We start from the raw sequence: 24,746 nt of genomic DNA, 5'->3' as shown, positions 1-24,746 counted from the left end.
ATTAAATACACCCATAAAATTTCAAAAGTAGGTCACCGTGACCTACTTTTCAGTTGTTGTACTCCAAGGACCCAATATGCATCAACTGTAAAAGTTTGATGATTCTAAGCCAATAAAGTACCTGAAATATTTAATTAAAGCCATAAATTTTCAAAAGTAGGTCACGGTGACCTACTTTTCAGTTGTTGTGCTCTGAGGACCCAAGATGCATCAACTGACAAAGTTTGATGATTCTAAGTCAATTAGTACCTGAAATATTTAATTAAAGCCATAAATTTTCAAAAGTAGGTCACAGTGACCTACTTTTCAGTGGACCTACTCCAAAGACCCAAGATGCATCAACTGACAAAGTTTGATGATTCTAAGCCAATTAGTACCTGAAATATTTAATTATAGTCATATAAATTGAAAAGTAGGTCACAGTGACCTACTTTTCAGTTGATGTTTTTTGAGGACCCAAAATGCATCAACTGACAAAGTTTTATGATCATAGGCCTTGAAATGTCCAAATTATGCCTCTAAAATGCTTCGAAATCGAATGCCTGCAAAGTTCAGAAAGTAGGTCACTGTGACCTACTTTTTAATAAATCTGTTTTATGGCCCCAAGATGCATCAGCTTACAAGATTTAATGATTCTTAACCCCTTTGTATTCGAATTAATGACCTTAATTGTTTTGAAAAAGATTAGCAATAAAATTTAAAAAGTAGGTCAAGGTGACCTACTTTTAAGTTGACGTACTTCAAGGACCCAAGATACATTAATTGACAAAGTTTGATGATCATAGGCCTTAAATTGTTCAAAATATACCTCTAAATCATTTTGAAAAAGAATGGCCGCAAAATTTGAAAAGTAGGTCACCGTGACCTACTTTTGAGTCAACATGATTTGAAGTCCTTAGATGCATCAACTGACAAGATTTGATGATCCTAGCCCTTATAGTAAGCAAAATATCAACATTTTAATAAAATGTAATTTTTGGTCAACTTTGAAGTGACCTTGAGACCACGCCCTTTGCCCCAGGGTAAATCCCCGTGCAAATTTTAATCTACAACATATCTTCATCCTTTTGTGTAAGTTTGGTGATAATCTGCCCAGTAGTTCTTGAGAAGAAGATTTTTTAGCAACCAGTACTTTTGTTTTTATTTTCCTAATTATCTCTCCTTGTTTAAGGGTCACAACCCAAGTTTTAGTATAAAAGAAAGCCCTTGGGCCAAGGATACCCTATGACAAATTTGACAATAATTGGCCAAGGGGTTCTTGAGTTATGGCCCATATTCTAAAAAGTTTACGCACACCGCACGCCGCACACCGCACAAATGGCCATAGCATTAGCTCTTTGAGCCTTTGGCTCAGAAGAGCTAAAAACCTAATCTTTAAGGAGACCTTTGTCTTCATAAAATCAAATCTTTCTGTATAAATCATACTCACTATGAAAGATCTAGCACCAATACACACTAAATGCAGTGCTCATTTCATTGTGCAGTAATCATTGATTCATAAGAACACATTCCAGTGACTGATCAAAATAAAATTTGCAAGTGTATTCAATTAGGTATCTACAGTGAAAGATCACTGTATTCCAAACCTGGAAACAGGCACTCAGTTTCCTCATCAATATGTTAATAACTAAATTTATTAAACTTTGATTTTTTTCCCTCTTAACTATCATTCAAAAATCTTAAAAAATCACCATTTTCCCTAGTTGACATGATAACTGAAGTGGGACTGATAATACAAAATCCATGTAGTACTACATGTATTTGTTTCAAATCAAATACATTTCAAATTTTCACTATTAGGACGAATCAAATCATGATTGTGTAATGGGCAAAAATAAATAAATAAATAAAATAAAAATGCAAGAGTCCAAACCAGGATTTGAACTTAGGTCCCCTGAACTGACTTGCCAAATGAGTCAATCGAATCTGTCTGACCATCAAATTCCTCTCTCCTTAAAGGTCTTTGCTGCCAAAGACACCAACCCAGGCTCTTCCCTGGCAGGTCTTTTACCTGTCACTTCCAGGGCACCATATGTAACTGGCTTGGAGAAGAATGCAATGAACCAGACCAAGATTTAAACCTGTGCCCCTGAATCACTAGTCAGCTAGGTGCTCTACCAACTGGGCCACCAGCTATAGAAAATGCTACTCAGCAACTGTTTTAAAATTATTTTTCCTTGAAAACAATATAATTTGACAAACTTATCGACTTGTAAATTTACAGAATTTTCAGTCATCATGATCATGATGATTATATAATTTATAAAAGATTGCTCAAAAAGTTCACTAATTAAATGTTAACCTTGATGAATATAACTGTTTTCATTATGTATCCCATGTTATAAAAAAATATGGTCAACATCAACATGATCAAGAGATATGTACTATCTGGTTTTCTTTATCATGTTTGAACATATGTATGTAATTCATACATACTTGGGAAGTTCCTTATATAGAGTTTAAAAGAAGGGACACTGATGCTTAATGCACTGATAAATACACACTGACACATGCACTACCAAAAAATAAAGTACCAGGAAACAAAAATATGACAAATTTCTTACTGGCTATAGCTTGGGCATAAGGTGCATTTTGCTGAACATTAACCGTATGCCCAACTACAGAGACATCTGGTCCTTGGGACTGAATAAAATTATCACTAAAATACTGACTTCAAATCAGACAAGAATATGTTTTAAATTTCCAGTTGTCAGGTTATATATATATATATATATATATATATATATATATATATATATATATATATATATATATATATATATATATATATATATATATATATATATATATATACACACACACAAACACACACACATATTATGTTTCTTAAGTTTATGATTGATTCACACATATGACCAATATCATCATCCTACAAGACTCCATACAATCAATTTAAAACAACAGGATAGAGCACAGAGGAAGTTGGAGATCTTCAGGTCTTGTTTACAGACATAATCTGATGGCTTGGATGAATACAATTCAAGAAGTACATCAGCGTACATCATTGTAGTGATAGCACATGCAGGAAAGTCTGACATCAATTGTAAGGACATCCACATCCCATAAATCAATTTTTTTTCATAAATTAAATTATCAGGAACACATTATTATATACATCTTTTTTTAAGTTCCTATTTTGCATGTCAAATTTCCTATATATCTGCACTTTATTGAAGTGTATGAAATCAGGTCAATTTAAGAATGCAACTTTTAACATTTATATCAGAATCTGAAATATTTAGTACACTCAGCAAAAGTTAAAAATAATAGATATCAGGTATGAAGATATCAGGAAAAAGGCATCCATTATTCATTTCATCATGTTACCAAGTTTGAAGCCTGAAAGTTGGATAAATCTTGCATGATTTTCCTCACAAACTCTTAAACAACTCAACACTACTAATGAATGTTCCTATTAAGAAATACGAACACCATACAGTCACTATATAGATACAGGTATATACATGTGGTACAAATCAAATGTATAGATTTATACAATAAGCCATGAAGAATATGAACTACAACCTACATATTCATGATGTTCCAATGTAACGAACACTTAACATTGTTTTCTAATTAAATACATTTATAGCTATGAAGATACGTGAAAAAGAGGAATGCTTGAATTTGTTTCCTGCCTATTCAATTATCTAAGCTATTTCAGTAAACTTTACTTAACATCAAGCTGATGTATGAATCTACTTCCTGTTCAAGGGAGATATTTACAAATGAATCATCACACACACACACAATAGGCTGGATCTTCAAACGTAATCAGATAGATGATGAATACACAGAAAAGGAAATAAGACACGCCTATTGAAGCGCAATAATAGCGTGTATCTATACCTACATATACATCTACCTTTCTAGACCACCAATGAAATATTTCAGATTATGTGTCATTAAAAATAATGCAAATAATGTTCTGAGGATAAAAATATGTTATATCTTACTCAGCAAAACACCTGTACTGAAATTTAAACAGACTCATAAGCTTCGATGTTCTCCTGAGTCGAATTTCCCTTCCTGAAAAATGAATGTTAAGATTGTGGCCCAAATCTTTAGGGGTTGGGGGAAGTGGTGGTGGTGGTGGTTGGGGGGGGGGAGCAATTTAAGTACATGTGCATCGTTTTTCATCAGAGTATTATCAGAGTCTTTTACTATTTATTAATCTCCAACGGAATATTTTAAGAGCTAGAATGCACTACCGGTATATCCTAATTTTGCTATTCATGATTAATTATCAATTAAATTATCTTCTCTTGGATAGGGCATGTCTCTTGGATGGAATGGAACTGAATATTTTGTTGCAAGTTAGTTGAAGTTGTCCTAGTGATCATGGAAATGTTTAAGCCAAAGAGATAAATATTACAGACATCCTCATCATACTGACATAAATTTACTGCAAGGACTTTGATGAGAAATGTTTATTTGAACCCACTAGCTCAGTGAGCTAAATTTGGTTTTAAAAAAATTACAAAAGATAAACAAATTCCTTGTCCTTGATTAGCATCAATATCCTCCTTGTTTTGTATAAAAAGATTAATTTCCTTCTTGATAAAATCAATCAAAACAATTAATTATAAATATACTTTTAAATTAAAAAAAAAATCTTGCATAAAATAAAAAGGAAGTCTACACTCTATCGTACAACAGCCGTACATCGGCAAAAGAATATTTTGAAAACTAGGAAGGAAATTTCCTCATCTTATCTTTGGTTATTTGTTATTTCAGTGTGAAGTAAAAATTAAAGTTTGTTGTACTTAAGCCTTTGGCAATACCTCCAATTCTTGTCCATAAAAAAAAGGAGTCCTACTGAATTAGAGTCAAGTCAAATACTGTTAACTCTAGGGCTGTCACAATTCCCCGAAATAACCGAAAACCGCGGTCCAAGTTGTTCGGTTCGGTTTCATATTTCTGGATTTCGGTTCGAGTCTGGTTTATGTCAGGGATGGGCACGATTACTGAAAAATGTAATCGATTAATAATCGATTACTTAGAGGAATTGTGTGTAATCGATTATTAATCGATTACACTCATTTTTGTCCTGTAATCGATTGTAATCGATTACTTTGGAAGATGTAATCGATTAATAATCGATTACTTTCAAGTTTTTATCCCTTCAAATATCAAAGCAATATTTAAATGGTAAATGTTGATGATATTCACTGAAGTTTGAATGTGTTCCTGCAGTTTCAGTGCAGGTTTTATTCTGGCTAACATTTTCACTAAATGTCTAAATGAAGGATTCTCTACCATGGAAAGTGGAGACATGATTCCTACAATAAAATATGCCAAGGAATTAATTATTCCTTTCAACCTTGGATCTGAACCTCCATATTTATTGACTTGTTGCAAAAATTATTTTAATATTTTATTGTGAATTACTTCATTAGAAGTATTTGGGCTGTCCGTATGTTGACAGTACACATTAAACATTCCTGTATGTGTCTTTTTCAAAAAAAAAAAAAAAAGAAGAAGAAGTAAATTAGAACTTTTAGTAATAAACATGTAAATTAAATGTGTCTTCAAGTAATTAAACTAAAAGCACGATTTCATTCTGTATTGAAATAAGTGTTTTGAGAGCTATTAATTGTTTTAATAATATTGTTTGTCTTCAATGGAACTATCAATTATAAAGTTAAACACTAGGTAGTTCACAGTTGACACCTTATTATCTGCAAATCAGGGATGTCTCAGTCAATTAATTAGCCAAGATAAGCAAACACAGTGACACTTACTCCCTCTCTTACAGACATAACCTCTCACTGATATAAAAGCAACCTTACAATTTTAAATGAAAACATGAGAAGGATTTTGCAAATTTTCAAAGTTACTAAAACACAAGTTTGAAGTTGTTTAAACATTTTCAGATATGAAATTGAATAAGTATTTCCATCTTCTTTTTTTTCTGAGTACAATGTAGTTTATTTACCAAATTATTTATATTTAATACAGCACTTAAATTTGTTTTTGCTATTTATTATTTTCTATTACAAGACAAAGTTTTTCAATATCTGAAATATGAAAAAGGACATGCAGCAAGAGAACAGTGGGTCAAATGTAAAATGCACACAAAAAATCTGTATATTTTATTAATAAATGGTTGAAATACACTCCTGAATTATTTAATACTAGACCAGAAGGTCTATAATGCAAATTTTATTGAGAACATTATTAAACTTATGATAATAAAAGTTAGGAAATCCAAACATTACACTAGGTGGTTTAAATTTGATATTTATTTGGACTGATTGGAAATAATTCTCCAAAATAACATCCATTTATGTATTAAATAATCGAAAGTAATCGAAAAAGTAATTATAATTACATTGAAAATTTTAGCTGTAATCGATTAAATTACGATTACAAGTAATCGAAAATTTCTTCGATTACAGATTACTGTCGATTACTTGAAAAAAAGTAATCATTACAATCGATTACGATTACTCGATTACGATTACCCCATCCCTGGTTTATGTATTAGAATCTGTTTTATACAAAAAATGGCGTCGAAATCAAAAGAATGATGACGATAACAGTGATAAATAAACATCACAACTGAAATCTTCTTCATTCCGTGACAAAACACTTGTCACAAAATGAAGAGTCAATTATCAAAACAAGCAAGAATGGTCAGGTTGTAGCTAATAGTCGGTCTAGAAGTCTTATAAACACTGATATCAAAACATTAACATTGTAACGACTTGTTTTCAAGGTGAACTTAATGTAACAAATAAAGATTTTTCAAGTTAAATTCATGAAATCAAGGTTTAAAATAGATGAAAATAACCGAACCGAAAAATCTGAAACCAAGCCGAAAATTTACAGAATCGACCCGACCCAAAAAATTTTGGAACTGTCACAGCCCTAGTTAACTCAATTTTTATTTGTGAGAACTTCATTTTGGCATAATGATGTGAGACAGATCATCTGCTTCCTAAAATTTCACTCTTGTGTATTATATTAAGATTACATACAACAGTAACCAGAATTCATGAAGATTTTGTCTCACTTACAAATACCTAATGATTTTCTCACGAAAATAATGTCGCAAAAATTTGGTGACCTACAATTACTATAGCATATTGGCTAGACTTTGTGTGATTTCATGTAGATGTTATGCAAAGAAATACTGTTAGTGCTTACATGCAATTTAGACAAAATAAAACTTCACCTGTAATAAGGTAAATTTTGAATACCCTCCAACTCAAAAAAGTAAAGACACAATATATCAACAATCTTGACTAAGTTGTCACTTTTCTACATTTAATTATCTAGCCTAGTTTAATTAAGTAAAATATAATACCGGTATGTATTGTAAACAAAAGGTTTTAATGTATATAACATCTCAATCTTAGACTAATACAATGTAACAGTCCATAATCAGAAGAGTTTCTGAAAAAAGGAAACCATTCATCACCTTTCTATACAAAACAATTTTTTAAAAAAATTCCTAATTGTGTAAGTTCATTCAGTCAAGATGAACCAATATTTACATTATTAGTTAAAATTAATAGAATAAATTTCAAATTCACATGCCAAAAGTTAATATTTTTTTTTAAATAATGCAGTATTGTAAAATAATCTTCCTAAATTATACAAAAATTAAGCTCTGAATTACAAGAAATCTAGTGAGCAAATCCAGCATTAAACATTATGCAGTAGAATTGGAATATATTGCAGTGGTTTGAATTTCACTATGTTCATAATAAAAGAATTTTCCACTTACATTATGAACATTAAGCCATCATGAATATTGTTGACATGTATCAATCTTGTATCAAATACATGTCAGACACTTTAAATTCCTGTTCTGTAATAGTACAATAGTATTACAAATCAGTGAAAATCTTTTGGAAACCCAGGGTCAATAAAAAATGGCATGTGAAAGCTATAGTTACTGGATACATTTATTATAAATTCTTTACCACCACTGTCTTTGTATTGAAAGAATGATTTTCAAAATTACAAGGACGCTGTATTCAAAAATGAGAAATTAAGTAATTGTGAATTAATTATTAAGACCACCATGAAATAAACCAGCACAGAAAATCATGAGATATCAATTAAAACATTTAGAATTAAAATTGTGTACAAACACAATTTCAGTGTGAATTAAACTACCTGGTAATCTGATCCTATTTCATTTATTTATATCATTAAGCTGAATTGCTCTCTCAACTTGTAACATACATGATGAGCTTGACTCATACGAGACTTAGTACCTAACACTTAAAAATAATGAAATAATATCAAAATTTCACATATCATCATGATCATAAGCACTCTAGAGATTTTTTAATGAGTATTATTTTTTCAAAGCCTAATTTAATAACATGTACATGATGTACACATGTACTATACACTAAAGCTTATAAACGTCTCTGACATGAATTAAGTATATAATATGTTTTTTTTTATGTGGTACAAGAAATGAGAAAATCTACTGAAACAGAACAGAATTTAAACCAAGGAATGTTAAAATTTCTCTATTTTAAAAGCCTGCTTCAGAAAAGCAAACCAGAGCTTCTCTCTGCCAGATATTAACTCCCATATATTTCAGAGATGATCTTGGCACTTAATAGCAGGTGCACTGCGAGTTCTTACGACAATGCCTTGGCGAAGAGAAAATTCGGTCTTCGCACTTTGATCCAAATGAATTTTTTCTGCAGTAACCTCTGGACCCACAATCCTTTGTAAAGCTGCATCTCCCTGCACACTACATGCTCTTGGTGACAACAGGAAATTCACCAAAAAATAAACTCACCATGATTAAACATTTCTTTAATGGATTTTGCAAAGAGATAGTATGTTAAACATTCTTTGTTAAAAAATTGCACCTTGAGACTTTATGGGAATGCAACTAACATAGGACGACATGTGACGTCACAGTCTAGACTCTCGTGCAGTTTGAAAAGGCACAGGGATTTATCAAGCTACTTTATTTGACTATGTTTTCATATATATTCTTGCAACCCTTCTTATTTTCCCTCTTTTAAAGGGGGAAAATGAGTACGGCTGCAAGACATTTAGCAATGGAGGTGTGAATGGAGGGAGTGAGGGAGTAGAGGTGCATGCCTCTCTGAAAATTTTCAGATCTGCCTCCTGAGAGCTTAACTGGGAGTTATTTCTAAAATTATCAGAAATTAAATTAAATGTTACATACATTAATCAGGAAGTTTTTATAACTATAAAAGGGGAATTTTGGACATATTTTTAGAAAGGGAAAGGTACCTTTCCAGCATTGATAGTGAGCAATCCAAAGCACTGCTCATCACTGTGAGCTCTTAAAGAAACGCCTGGGTGAAGAGAAAATTCGGAATGTGCACATTGATCCAAACAAATTTTTTTCGGCAGTAAGTGCCAGTATAACCTCTGGAGTCTGGACCCGCAATGCATCTAGCTGCTTACTACATTCTCGCGATAACAGCAAGAGTTCACCAAATAATGAAACTCACCTTGATTTAATTGATATTGCAGGTAAATTAGTAAATTAAACATTCTTTCTTAAAATTTGCACTTTCAGATGTTTTGGTAATGAAACTAACATAGGAACGATGTCACGTGATGACACAGTCTATAAGCTCCAAATGTCTCGTACAGTTTGAAGAGGCTATTCTAGGTTAAAACAGTTAAAATTGATTAGGCATCTGTGCTCACCCTATCGGCCGCACCGTCAACATATCAGGAAAGGAGAAATTACAATGGACTAGTACACAATTTGAACCAGTGTCCCCTGATTAATACTGTAGTGAAAATGCATATGTAAATATATCTCCTATGACCTTTCACCCTGACCTCATAGCCACCCACCCGTGCCGGCACGCTTCCCAAGTCAGTCGAGTCCTGCCAGTCATACCTGTTCACCACGTTTGTTACCTTTGTTGTTGTATGTTGTATGTACCCGTGTTTACCCAACATGTAGACCCGTGTGCTTCCGTCGTCACCTTATACTAAGGTAGGCGACATTATTAGTAAAATCCCATAATTTTACTACATTGGCGTCGCCGGTAGGATGAATTAGCAACATAAGAATAGTAATTACTATGTAAGAAGTTATTAGCTGTGCACCTCAGTTAAACAGTGAGCAATATAAGTATTGCCCATACAAAGTAAATTAGATGTTGATTACAAGTACTGTATTTTAGTCATGTAGTAAAACTCATTATTAAAGAATACTTAGGCTTTAATTAGTACATGTGTATATATGTAGTTCAAATCTGGGTGAAGCATATTCAGGCAGTATAAGTCATAATTTTGCAGTGATCTACTCTGTTGCATGTCTTTGACCCAGTTCCTAAGGATGGCCAGGAATACTTAAACCAGGACTGGTGTAAACATGCAACCTAAGCTTTCCGTTGGATATAACCTGGCTGATATTTTTCAGTGACGGTATATCATTGCGGATTGCCTTATGTATATAGTCCATGCTTTCCGTTAGATATCCGGCTGACCATTCTCAGTGACGGTATGGTGCGGATTGCTGTATGTAAATAGTCTTGTGCTTTCCATTAAGATACTTGGCTGACCTCTTTCAGTGACAGTATTGGGGCGGATTGCTTTACACATTTTGTATATAGTATATGTTGTAGTTATGTAGTTATTAGTTAAACCAAGTATATTTTCCGTGTCATACCTGGCTTACTAATCTTAGAAAGTGACGGTATTGATGCGGAACATGTTTTGCTCTATGTAAATAGTCTTGTGCTTTCCGTTAAGATACTTGACTGACCTCTTTCAGTGACAGTATTGGGGCGGATTGCTTTACACGTTTTGTATATAGTTATATTTCCTAGTTATTACTTAGACTAAGACTACATTTTCTGTGTCATACCTGGCTTACTAATCTTAGAAAGTGACGGTATTGATGCGGAACGTGTTTTGTAAATATGTTTCTAGTTGTTAAATTTCAAAGTTATGTTATTTCTAGTTAGGAATATAGGATATATACATTCTTCAGTTAATTTAGTACTTAGGCTAGGAAAAAAGATAATACATTTTTGTAAGTTAGTTAAAGTTAGTATAGTTATACAGTATATGCATCGTAGTTAAGGTGACGACACACATCAAAGTATAATAATTAAAATATAATGTTATTATCAGTATACATCACAACAGTTCAGTAAATTAATTTCCTATTATTTATATATCTGTTGTAAGGTTCTAACATAGACTGCACTCCTGCACAATTTAATTAGGCAAATCAGTTGTATACATGATTAAGTGATCATACATATTAACCTTAGTACAACTGAATCTCACTAGACTAAACCATGTGTCATAACATCATTCGGTTTCAGGACTTTCATGGAAGTAGGTCAATGTTAGGTCATAGGTCAATAGTATTCTTTTTGATTAATGTTTAAACCCACTAGATTCAAAATAGATAATATGGAATGCGTATGACTAAAACATGATCATTATAGATCCAATGTGGAAGATACAAGTTGATTATCATGATTCGCAAATCAAACCATATACAATCTTGCCACATACATACATGTTTATCCTGCAGAACTAAGGCGCTAGAAGTAATTCCGGCCAAGTTCATGTGGATACATGAATTAGTTCATACGTTTTCCATGTCATATTGAATAATCATCATATATTTTGGGTTTGCATTCCTCTGAGTAAATTACAGCACTTGCCCCTAGCTTTATTAAATAAAACGGGGAGGAATGTAGTGAAAATGCATATGTAAATATATCTCCTATGACCTTTCACCCTGACCTCATAGCCACCCACCCGTGCTGGCACGCTTCCCAAGTCAGTCGAGTCCTGCCAGTCATACCTGTTCACCACGTTTGTTACCTTTGTTGTTGTATGTTGTATGTACCCGTGTTTACCCAACATGTAGACCCGTGTGCTTCCGTCGTCACCTTATACTATGGTAGGCGACATTATTAGTAAAATCCCATAATTTTACTACAATACCCAAGTGATCTAGTAACCTTTAATTTATCTGTTTAAGTGGCCCCAGTGGACATTCTTAACTGACAGCCGCCTATCTAAATGAATCAGAACACAATCATACTTGTATGTAATAAACATCCCGTTTCTTCTTTGCAACGACAGCATGCATAATATGGATGTCAGAGATAGATAATGACAATCTGAGTCCCTTATTCATGATCATAGGGCACACCCAGACATTTTTGGTAAATTTTTCAAAAGGCAAAATAGAAATACAACGCGAATATTTGTCTGCAAAGACTACAAACCCTCAACTTTCAATTGTGAATTACCTGTGTCCACGCTTAGATGTTGTCAAGCCATTACAAGGATGTAAATATCAGTCTAACATCTTTACGGGAAGTCAACAGAAAATGGCGATGTCTCGAGAGTTCGCGTTCTTCTGACGAGACTACAAAGCGGAAGTCAGAAAATGCGAGATTTGAAATGGATGTCTATCAAACGTAAAAATGCTGTCTCTTCAGGAATATAACAACAGCGATTCTAGTGACGCAGAAGATGAAAAAACAGATTCAACAGAAGATTTCACAGCTCATCTTAAACCAATCGATCCAGATAAAAAGTCCATAACCACATTGGCTTTAAATGCTGCCCCGGCTATTGCGACAAAGGTGCCAATGTGTTTTTCGAATTTCCTCGGTTAAAAAGAAAATTAAGATATAAAGATTACAACCATTCATCATGTTCTTGCATTTCAAAACACCGACTGTTACAAATGAATTGAATATTCAGAATATATTCACTGTTCCATCAGATTGACTTTTGACATTTTTTTTTTATTTGGATGTTTTATTTTTGTAAATGGTGAATTAGAGATACACGTATGTCAAAAGATCTGTCTAGATCTGGACACTGTGGATGAGTTCAGTTAGGTTGGCATAAGTGTAATCATTAGTGTGGAAATCAAAATTTTGCATGCCTACAGTTTTGGCTGTAGTTTCATATATATGCCTTGTAGTTTCATAAAAAAATTGTTGTTTGAACTTACAGGATGAGCTTTTGAAAATTTTGTAAACTTAAAAAGAACTATTTAAAACATATATACCCGAGATTGATAGTACATTTATGAAGTGTCGTTTAAATTTTCCTCACGTTAAAATTTGACTGTTTCTAAGAATGGTTTAATTAACCGGATCTAAGAATGAATAAATGAGCTAAGTAAATCATGTATTAGTTGCATTATCCTGACTGTAAAGAGATCAAGTTATCAGGAAGAACACCTTCAAATATTTTTCATGAGTTAGTCAGAATTACAGAGTAGAAGCTGCAGTTATTTCCCTATATGAAATTCTCTGTAAAATTTAAATCTTTGTAACAGTTGATTTTTGTGTTTTCTGTCATTATGAATGTTCACAAAGAATCATGATGTGCTATTCTTGGAACTGAGGAAACTCTGCTTGAAAGTTTTGTAGATCAAAAATTTGCTGTTGAAAATTCTTTTCTTTTTTTTTAATTCTATGATGTCACTGTTTAGACCTCCTTGTATGCTTTACTTTTAAACAATCTGAAAACATTCTACATTGAAAAGGCATTATATTGGCTTTCTAACATATTAAAGTTAAATGCTTATCTGTATTGACGCATTTCACTAGGAGGCAAAGGGTTAATTTCCACTCAGTGAAGACAGTGAATGCATGAATGAAGACTGTTTGTAGTAAGCTTTTCAAAAACGACACACTTCAGTAACATTAAAAAAGGATAACACTCATTAGCTACTTTGATATATTTTATATTTTGAATTAAATTGAAAATTGATACATGTATTTGGTTTCAAACTTTGAATCTAAGTCCTTCAGGAAATGTCAAAAGTTACAGAGAAAAATGAAGTTACTGCATGCCAAATAAAAAGATAAGGCATTGAAAGTGGGAAAAAATCTTGAATATGGTGTGATAAAACTTTTCATTTCTTTATTAGTTTTAAGTTGTTAATCAGAAGTCTTTCAGCAAAAATATACCGGGATAATACACGTTGCAAATACTCACTGACAGATTCTGATTTTGAGTGATTGTTTTAGCTCTATAATTGAAAGCTGTGCCCAACCAATGTACCTTTTTCCAGACTGCCATGTAATGCTTATGTTTTTTGTATGCAAGACTTGAAACAGATTTGTGACCATTAATGAAGACTTTCTTATTTTCCTTTCAGGAAGACATTGAACAGAAAAGACATATTGGAAGTTCTGTAAAAGAAGTCACATATAATCCTAAATATGAGGAACTTTATGCTCCAAAGGTAAAAGCCAGCCACTGACTCAATCTCTGTTTATCATTTTATTTGATATTCTAAGAATCTCCTAGACAAATGTTCTAAATAAAGTTTCCAATCCATATCTAATGTGGAAGAAATTAAGTATGTTATGAATAAATACACACAAAAGTGTATTCAAACACAATCAGATGTAATTGTGGGACATTTTGAAGATGCAACTTCTTAAGAAGATTTGATTGAGTAAATGGTAATATAGAAATCTTAGATTTGAGTCATTTGACCTTTGTAGTATCTATTTAATTTATTTGTCCTTGTTTCAATAGGTTGGACCTGCAAATCCATTCAAAACCCGACAGATGCTGGCCACCAGGAACACCCTGGCTGGGTTTGCAGAACCTGCTCATGTCAGTAACTTTGAATTTGAGAACCAGAGAAGGACATTTCATAGTTATGGTATGCACATAGCATTGACTGAATCTTATTTATGCCTGTTATTGGTTGCAAACATCATTACATGTTATGATCAATCATCACATAGTAGAAACTATATGTACTGAGGCTATAAGATACCAGAATGATGTTGTTTTTTTTTTTTGTTTTTTTTGCTTAGGATATGCTGTGGATCCCTCAGAAGGAAACAGTGTTGTAGCTGAACCGGTAATGATTGGTGATGTCACTGCTAAAGACGAAAATAAAGGTGAGCAACCTATAGTAGTAAGAAGTACTTTATATCCAAAGAAATGATTTAGCAATGCTTTATTTTCATGAATATCATATTGTTCTTGGCCACTGGGCCAATTTTAACCAAGAAATTCATTGACAAGTATTCTTTAGATGAAGAGCCATTCACTCTAACAAAGGGAGATAATTAAGAAATTTTGAAAATATGGTGTCATTTGATGAACCACTGAGCTGGAAAGACAAAACTTATGTGAAAGCTTTCTCATAAGTTTTATATAGTGTAAATACAAATTATGTTCTATGGGTCTAGGTCTGTGGCCATATTAGGGGTAAAAATTTATCTTGAAATATAAAGGAAAAATCTTGTTCCCAAGTATTTTTAATGCCCGTCCAGTTTGTTCTTGACTGACCAATTGGGCAAGATTTCTGTTAAGATGTTTGTAACACATGTAGGTGCATACACTAGGTAACAGATTCATATGAAACAGAAATTGATGGGACAGTCGTAATTATCTAATCAATATTAAAGTTTTTAAATGTAAATTTTTACCATCAGGAAAAACAGTTTTTGAATCAACAAAGAAAAGACCCGAGGATAAAAGAAAGAGATTACGTAATGATGACCCGGGCAATGTTGAAGGATATTTGGGACCCTGGGGCAAATTTGTTGATGAAAAAACTGTCATGAAACCAAATGAGGTAAGATATTCTACAACATCTCTATAATTATAAAGATTCTGAAATTTATTGTTATACCCCCCGCAAACGAAGTTTAGGGGGGGTATATTGGAATCAGCTTGTCCGTCTGTCTGTCCGTCTGTCTGTCTGTCCGTCTGTCTGTAGACGAGATTTTGTCCGGACCATTTCTTGGAAAGTGTTGCAAGGATTTGTCTGAAAATTTGTACACTTATTCTTCGCCATATGAAGGTGTGCACCTGGTATTTTCACCATGATTGGATAATTTTTTGGCATTTTACAGGTGTTTTTTTCATTTTTGTTATGTGGCTTTGTCTGGATCTGTTCCCAGAGACTATTGCATAGATTTGTATGAAAATTTGTACACTTATTATTTACCATATGAAGATGTGCACCTGGTATTTTCAACATTATTTGATAATTTTTCTGCATTTTACAGGTGTTTTTTTTTTTCATTTTATTGACTTAGTCATTTCGGGTTCATGTCTATGGTTTGAGACATAGAATCTGGAACATCTGTACAAAAATGTGAACTAAAGCTTAAAACTACTCATTAGAACTAAAAAAAAAATCACAAAGTATTAAAAACAGTTTTTACATTACACAGCAGATAGTGTAAATCCATTTGTCCCTTTGGAGTAATGAGTGGACATACATCCAGTTAAAGATTAATTAATGAGTTCAGTGTGGGAAGCTGTTAGGGCATCTCTGATCAAGCAGGTCTTATCTATATCTCCTGGGAATTGGCAGAAAGAAATAAAGATCTCTGTTGTCTAAGTCTCTTAATTGTAATTTATGTCTGTCAAAATACATAGTTACTGAAACCAGCCTTTTATTTTTAAAATGAGTTTGATATAAAGGTATTTAGATCAGTTTGACTTTGTTTAATTAATTATGATATTTTTTTTTCAACAATCAATTTGCAGAGTGTCATGTCTCACAAAGATGACAGATAGCTGCAAACTATTTTTTCAATGTAATTAAAAACACTGTAATTATTAGTATTGATGTTTTATTAGGCTGCACCTTAATTTCATTCATTAAAAAAAAAATTTAATGAGTAATTAAATTTTCACTCTAATAACTCGGATCTGTTCCCAGAGACTATTGCATAGTTTTGTATGAAAATTTGTACACTTATTATTTACCGTATGAAGATGTGCACCTGGTATTTTCAACATTATTTGATAATTTTTCTGCATTTTACAGGTGTTTTTTTTTTCATATTTATTGACTTAGTCACTTCGGGTTCATGTCTAAGGTTTGAGAGAACATCTGTACAAAAATGTGAACTAAAGCTTAAAGCTACTTATCAGAACTAAAAAAAATCACATAATATTAAAAACAGTTTTTACATTACACAGCAGATAGTGTAAATCCATTTGTCCCTTTGGAGTAATGAGTGGACATACATCCAGTTAAAGATTAATTAATGAGTTCAGTGTGGGAAGCTGTTAGGGCATCTCTGATCAAGCAGGTCTTATCTATATCTCCTGGGAATTGGGCAGAAAGAAATCAAGATCTCTGTTGTCTAAGTCTCTTAATTGTAATTTATGTCTGTCAAAATACATAGTTACTGGAACCAGCCTTTTATTTATAAGATATAAAGGTATTAAGATCAACTTGATTTTGTATAATCAATTATGATTTTTTTTTTCAACAATCAATTTGCAGAGTGTCATGTCTCACAAAGATGACAGATAGTTGCAAACTATTTTTTCAATGTAATTAAAAAACACTGTAATTACTAGCATTGATGTTTTATTAGGCTGCATCTTAGTTTCATTCATTAAAAAAATATAATGAGTAATTAAATTTTCACTCTAAATGTTTAAGCAAATTGTGAACACCTCTCACAACTAGAAAACATTAGTGATTAGGTACCTTCTCTGGAAAACCCTGCGGGGGGTATTTGTCCCTTTTGGACAGTTCTAGTTAGATTTTAACATATATTACCGCCTCGCAACAAAGAAGTGGGTGCATGAGTTTGTGCATAATAGAAGTATTAATTCATTTAGATATTTATTGCTGTTTGGGAGGGGATGCTGCGCTTTTTGGTGCTATTAGTTCAATTTTGTGTGTTATTGATTCTTAGGAAGAGAAAAAAGAACTCGATGAAATTCTGGCTAAAAGAAGCAAAACAACAAAACAGACAGAAGAAAAGATTGGTGATGAAAAGACCACTCTTCACAGTAAGAATATTTTTTATTATGAATATAGAATACCTTACTGTGTACATGAAGCCCAATATATTTTGTTTGATATTGTAAAAATGAAAGTGCATGAAATGTTGTTCCAGTCAGTTTATTTTCATGTAGGAATGTGTTGACAGTAGTTTTGTTTTGTTTCATTTAGTGGACTATGTTAAGTTAACAGAAATGACCACTGCAATCAGTACTTTTCCTGTGAATTCATAATGTTGATAACATGCTATTCATAAATTTCCATGTTAACAGAGTTTGAAAATGTGTTTCATATGTGGACCTAATATATTCTGGTCAGTACATGTAGATATTTATAGGTACCAGAAATTAAGATATTGCTGTTAATGAATTTCAGTTAAAGATGCCTACGACTACCAAGGGAGATCATTCTTACACATTCCCCAGGATGTCGGGGTCAACCTTAAGTCAGAGGATCCACCTGAAAAGTGCTTCCTGCCCAAAAAACAAATCCACACCTGGACGGGGCACACCAAGGGGGTTTCTGCCATTCGATGGTTTCCTTTATCGGCACATTTATTGTTATCTTGTAGTATGGACTGCAAAATTAAGGTAGTGTATTGTGTCTGTGTCTGAAATAAACACTCTCTGTGTAACAGGCAAGAGTGTTTCAAAAACTAACTTTTGCTCATAATTTTAAAAAGGTGTTCTGCTGATGTCACTTGGTTTTGAGAAAGTTTGTTTAAAACATCATACACAAATGTGAGCCCATTCTATAATTAGCTCACCTGAGCCAAAGGCTCAAGTGAGCTTTTCTGATCAAAATTTGTCCGTTGTCTGTCGTCGTCGTTGTTGTTGTAAACTTTTCACATTTTCATCTTCTTCTCAAGAACCACTGAGCCAATTTCAACCAAACTTGCCACAGAGTATCCTTGGGTAAAGGGGATTCAAATTTGTTCAAATGAAGGGACACGCCTTCTTCCAAGGGGAGATAATTAAGAATTTGTGAAAAATTAATGGCATCATAAGAAAATCTTCTTCTCAAGAACCACTGTGCTTGAAAATATGAAACTTATGTGGAAGCATCCTCAGGTAGTGTAGATTCAAGTTTGTTCAAATCATGACCCATGGGGGTCGGGTGGGGCCACAATGGGCGATCAAAGTTTTACATAGGAATATATAGGAATAATCTTTAAAAATCTTCTTCTCAAGAACAGCAAAGCCATGATTGGTCATATTTATATGATAGCATCCTCAGATAGTGTAGATTCAAGTTTGTTCAAATCATGACCCCCCGGGGTCGGGTGGGGCCACAATGGGCGATCAAAGTTTTACATAGGAATATATAGGAAAAATCTTTAAAAATCTTCTTCTCAAGAACAGGAAAGCCATGATTAGTCATATTTACATGGAAGCATCCTCAGGTAGTGTAGATTCAAATTTGTTCAAATCATGACCCCCCCCCCCCCCCCCCCCTCTCCCGAACCACTTTTTTTATTTAAACTTTTCAACCTTTCAAGACTGAACTCCTTTTCTGCTTTTTCCTAGCCATAGTGCTAAGGTGAGTGATGTGGCCCCTGGGCCTCTTGTTTTTATTTGAATTTCAAATTTTCCATTTTCAAGTCAAATTTTTAATTTTTGTATTTGTTGGGAATAAATAATCACATTATTTTTCAAATAAAACTTGACACAAAAATAGGTAAATTTTACAAGTTCCAAAAGCTGAAAATCAACATAAATCTTTTTTCTTCTTTAATGATTTATTGCTGGTACATGCATTTTGAAGAAATGAATTTAGAATTTATATTCAAAATGATCGTTATTAAAAAATATATATTAACTATGTGAATTTGTTTTAGATCTGGGAGGTTTACAATGAGAGGCGGTGCATACGTACCTACAGTGGACACAAACAGGCAGTTAGGGACATCACTTTCAATAACTCAGGGAAGGAGTTCCTCAGTTGTGGTTATGACAGGTACATCAAACTGTGGGATACAGAAACAGGTGAGGATCAAAATAACTTACCCTTGTTTAAACCCCCTTCCACCTACACTTTGTGAAAAAAAACCTGTATCTTTGATTTAGTTTGTCATAATCCACTGTGTATTATGTACATTGGACACACATTGTTCCTCATAAATTGAAATGTTTCTTTTGCCTCCAATCTTTTAACTTTCTGTCAATTGCAGTGCATGTGTTATTCCAAGCAATACATGATTTTTTCCCAGAGTTCTATACACGTACATGCATCTTGGAATGTAGTTTGCCAATATGATTACAATCTCGTGTTCTGAAGGCAAGCTAGGTTGTTATCATTATTGGGGCAAAATGTCAGTACTTCTGTAAAAATTAAAGAAATATAGTTGACTCATACCTTAAAGGTCATCACATATAAGTTTCAAGAAGAAATATTGACATGTTTTTAAAATCTGGACAAAGAATTTTTTTTTAAATTTATGACAACAGAACAAATGGAAGTGTTTCTTCCTTAATCGTTGCAAGTGCAATATATCCAGACATGTTTATTTCAAATGGAAAGAATATTAGAGTTGTCTCCTTGTCTTTGTGATCAGATTAAGCCAACGACATATTCGTTTTTTCATAATAACTAAGGATTTTCAATTTCTGCCCCAGAGTTTAGATATTACACAAGGGACATAAATCTAGCAACACTTGCAACATTGTTGACTATTGCTGTCCATTATTGTCTCCTTTGGGTAAAAACTGAATTTATGATGGTTTCTTAATGTGGCAACAATGCTATGTAACTTATTAGTATGGATCATTAGTACTATGTTTATCTTTGTAGGTGAATGCAAGTCTCGCTTTACTAGTCGAAAAGTGCCCTACTGTGTTAAATACCACCCAGAGGAAGACAAACAACATTTATTTGTTGCAGGAACTTCAGACAAGAAAATTGTCTGTGTAAGTATCTAGCTTTTATGCAGAAGAAAAAAAAAATAATCATGTCTTTGAAATTTCATACATATTTTTACAAGAGCAAGTTGGGAAAGTGTTTTCAATTAAATTATCAATTAAGGATTTTGTAATTTTTAAGAGGAGTAAAAGATTTTTAAGTTTGGTTCTTGAATAGATTTTAAATTGTTCGTTCATTTGAAAATTATATCTGAAATTTATGATGTATAAAGTTTGGTAAAAATCCTGTTATACTTCTTTTACAGTGGGACATTAGGTCTGGGGAGATTGTACAGGAGTATGACAGACATTTAGGAGCTGTCAACACAATTACATTTGTAGATCAAAACAGGAGATTTGTGTCCACATCAGACGACAAGAGTCTACGAGTTTGGGAATGGTATATAGTCTTTTGCAGAATTTATGAACCCTTAAATTATTTTTTATGAAATTGTACACCAACAATTGTAAGAATTATTACTTACATTTTTGTGAATTTTATTAATAAGAGATACTGTTTTTAGGGATGTTCCTGTGGACTTTAAATACATTGCTGATCCTAGTATGCATTCCTGTCCGGCTGTGCAACTTTCAAGGAATGGTAAGTATAATAAGGCATAGGAAAAAAGTGAAAGTAGTATTGATATCTTAAATGACACTGCAGATCTAAATCTGTATTACATATTAAAATTCAAGTATTTTGAACCTATTTACTGTCTAAACATGCAACATTTCTAAAGGGTAGGGGAAATCAATTTCCACAGCTGTAATTGGAATATTGTGTTCTAGTTCCTGAAAAGGAATGTGAAGTGTCATACATACATATATGAAAGTAATGTAATAATTAATAGCTCATATATGGAAGGATTTACTTAAATCAAGTTATAAAAATCTGAAATTTTCAAAAGAATTTTATCATCATTAACCAGTAAAGGTGTTATTTTGTAGGTAAATGGTTGGCTTGTCAGTCCATGGACAACAAGATCATAATCTTCAACGTTCTAAACAGATTTAAATACATGAGGAAGAAGACATTTACAGGTCACATGGTATGTACCCAACAGATCAGACATTGCAGTACAAATGTGTCGGAGAGTTGTCTCCCATTGCATGGATTTAATAAGGCGTACTCTTGGTTGCTTTTCTTTATATTCATATCAAATATTTCAGGTGGCAGGTTATGCATGTGGAGTGGATTTTTCCCCTGATATGAGGTAGGATGCATATTTTCCCTATCATTAACAGTCACATGCATTTATTTATTCTGGAATAAGTAATGACAAACATGTATGTTTATATAGTTTTTGCCACTTTTTAAGGTATGTCACTCGTCAGCTTTTTAGAAAAGTTCAGGCAGAACCTCTTACTTCAAAACTATTTATCAAAATTAAATTTTCATAACATACTTAAATGAAACAATATAAATTGTTCAACATTCAATGATAAAAATGCTCAAAAATTCATAAAGAAGCAAGATTTATGGGGGACTATTTCTTGTGGTGGAAGGATATTTAGCAGAAAATTCTGCAAATCTGCACATTTATTAAATTTAATATCTTGGAACTTTAGACTCACATACTTTTACTCAGAGAATATTTTCCGTTATGATATGCTGGGAATATTAAATATGTGTCTCAATTTCTATTTTTATAACAAATTTTACACCTTCCCTCAACAAACTTTGCTGAGAAATGAAGATATATGAAAGAAGTCAAGATAAAATTTACACTGTTTTTTTGCCTGAAAATCGCATATTTTACAAATATTTCAAAAGAACGAGTGCACTTATGGGCCCCGGTAAAATGTGAAAAAAAAATGAAGTATCAAATTAAGCATAATTTTCCATCTCAGATCATTGATTGATATCTAAACCATAAGATTCAGTAAATTTTATCACTGAAATTCATGAATATGCAAAGAGTAAAGCCATACAATGTGGTAGTGGTCAGCTAGCATTCATGATTTTCTATAGTAAATCGAGGACTGTCATTCATTTCAAAGCTTTTGTTTACTATCAGCCTAACTTTGTACAAACTTGTGTGATTGACAAAAAACGCATTATATACATTATAAAACTTGTGTGAAAGTAGGAAATTTGTACAAGATTAGGCTTGTACTTAAAATATTAAAAATGTATGAAAAGGTCAATGTTTTTCCTATAGCAAGCGAGAGCTATTTACCTGTATGACCTATGTTGAACCCACCCGTGGAATAAATTGTTTAAAATACCGGTAGTTCTACCCACGTAAACATTCCTCAAAGATGCTCACTGTAAAAGATAGCCACGTTTTGTATCATATCGAAGTCGTGCCGCATAGAGAAGTTTGTATGTATTTGGTTTTAGGGACACAGGAGGGTTAGGAGAGTTTAGTGTCGTTAAAATGTCATCATAAATAAAAGCGTCAAACATTTTAAAATTCATGCAAGACAATGGTACTGGTATCGAAAGCCACCTAAATACACTTTTTTTTATTTTAAAATTTAAAGGAACTAATGTCAATACTTATTGTATTATTTCAAATGCAAGCATGCAAATTTCTTAGTTTGATCACTATGGATACAGGCATCTATACAACTTCATTCTATTTTTTTCTCAGGTAAAATAGCGCATGAAGTAACTTTCGGCAAATGCGCCTGTCAATGATCCACCATCAAATTGTTCAAGTGTTCGATTTGAATGCCTCCTCCCCTTGATTTAGATAAACGAAAATCAAAATAGGTTCGGTACGACTTTTCCGGATTTGGAGTTCTACAGGCATTTTAAAGAACTTCATTTGTTTCAAATCCATGCTGATTTAGGTGATGTTTTAACGTGATTGTAATTAGAAATGTTCACTTGTGTATGTATACATTTCCAAATATTTTCCTTAAGATTCTTTGCAAACTAGAATACTGTTCATTTTCTCATGAACTACCATGGATGACCATGAATATCTCTATTGTTATGTCATAAAATCGTACTTGACGTCAAAACTATAGTGCAAACTGTTTTGCTTTAAAAATGGCAGTTAAATTGTGGCAACTCATCAGAAAAATAATGTAAATATAAGAAATGAATTTAATTTTTGAAAATTCATGAGGTACATGAACTACAACGCTTCACGCCGGCATATTTATCATGAAGCGCTTACACACTTCATGAAATATGCCGGCGTGAAGCGTCGTAGTTCATGTCCTCATGAATCTTAAAAAATTAAATTCATTTCTTAATTAACTATTACCAAATGAGAACAATTTGGTAATATATTCTAAAGCAATATGGCACTGAAAAGGGCCCATTAAGCATTGCTTAAGTGCACTTGTCCTTTACATCACTGACCCCAACTTTTTCTTTCATTATTTTAAACTACTCGATACTTGTGACTGATCAGCACTGAAGTCGTAAAAAGTTTGATACAAGAAAATATTTTATTGCCTATTTAGATTTTTAATACCCAAATATGTTACTTTTTTAGTGCAAAAAGGTCACACAATAATGTATGCACATTAATTTGCAAGATTTGTTCAATGATAAATATTATTCAAACTATTTTACATAAAATAAGATTATATTTATCGCCATGGTTACATCTGATAAAATATGATAAAGGTTAAAGTGATTAACCAAAGAGTTAAAATTTAAGTGCAAAAAGGTCAACTTAATTGTACCGTAGCTCAGTAAGATGCACACTGACCCCCTGTTTTCTCTGCGATTTTGAGTCATACTATATGAGTACTTATCCAAAATATACTTCTCAAAAAATCCTTGATATAACAAATTTCACGAGTGACATACCTTAAAGCATGTGTATATAAATGAAACCAGAGGTCATATGTTAAATAAAGGAATATTTATATTTTTATGAATTTTAACTGAAAATTGATATTGTTAGCTAAACTTACCATTGTTTTTCCCAACAGCTACCTAATCTCTGGAGATGCTGATGGTAAATTATATATCTGGGACTGGAAGACAACAAAACTGTACAATAAATTTAAAGCACACGATGATGTGTGTATCGGTGTGTTGTGGCATCCTCATGAAACATCTAAGGTGGCCACATGTGGCTGGGATGGTGTCATCAAGTACTGGGACTGAA

General features: G+C 32.7%; 2 protein-coding genes across 2 annotated transcripts in view; one reads left to right on the top strand and one right to left on the bottom strand.

The window, feature by feature from the left end:
- LOC133200383 (actin-binding protein WASF2-like) overlaps window positions 1-12,393 on the bottom strand; it is a 20,809-nt gene extending 8,416 nt beyond the window's left edge. The window contains exon 1 of the mRNA XM_061336193.1: window positions 12,273-12,393. The gene's annotated coding sequence lies outside the window, so the exon portion shown is untranslated. The remainder of the gene's footprint in view (window positions 1-12,272) is intronic.
- LOC133200382 (pre-mRNA-processing factor 17-like) lies at window positions 12,354-24,746 on the top strand. Its single transcript, XM_061336191.1, has 14 exons — window positions 12,354-12,611; window positions 14,147-14,233; window positions 14,533-14,662; window positions 14,820-14,906; window positions 15,447-15,589; window positions 17,682-17,778; window positions 18,146-18,360; window positions 19,608-19,755; window positions 20,561-20,676; window positions 20,934-21,067; window positions 21,192-21,268; window positions 21,616-21,716; window positions 21,838-21,881; window positions 24,568-24,746. The coding sequence occupies exons 1-14, from the start codon at window positions 12,450-12,452 to the stop codon at window positions 24,743-24,745; spliced, it is 1,719 nt and encodes a 572-aa protein (XP_061192175.1). The 5' UTR covers window positions 12,354-12,449; the 3' UTR covers window position 24,746.

Source organism: Saccostrea echinata, unplaced genomic scaffold (genome assembly GCF_033153115.1).
Source record: "Saccostrea echinata isolate AGI-Se365-2 ecotype Australia unplaced genomic scaffold, CSIRO_AGI_Sech_v1 ptg000039l, whole genome shotgun sequence".
In the NCBI taxonomy this organism is placed as follows: Eukaryota; Metazoa; Mollusca; class Bivalvia; order Ostreida; family Ostreidae; genus Saccostrea; species Saccostrea echinata.
The sequence above is the reverse complement of the archived record's forward strand: the minus strand, read 5'-3'. Positions and strand labels throughout refer to the sequence as shown.

Bases quoted from the DNA above. Each gene is read 5' to 3' on its own strand.
- LOC133200382 (XM_061336191.1), top strand. From the start codon at position 12,450: ATGCTGTCTCTTCAGGAATATAACAACAGCGATTCTAGTGACGCAGAA. The intron at 14,234-14,532 runs GTAAAAGCCAGC...TTGTTTCAATAG, and splicing joins AGGAACTTTATGCTCCAAAG to GTTGGACCTGCAAATCCATT. The intron at 18,361-19,607 runs GTAGTGTATTGT...AATTTGTTTTAG, and splicing joins GTATGGACTGCAAAATTAAG to ATCTGGGAGGTTTACAATGA.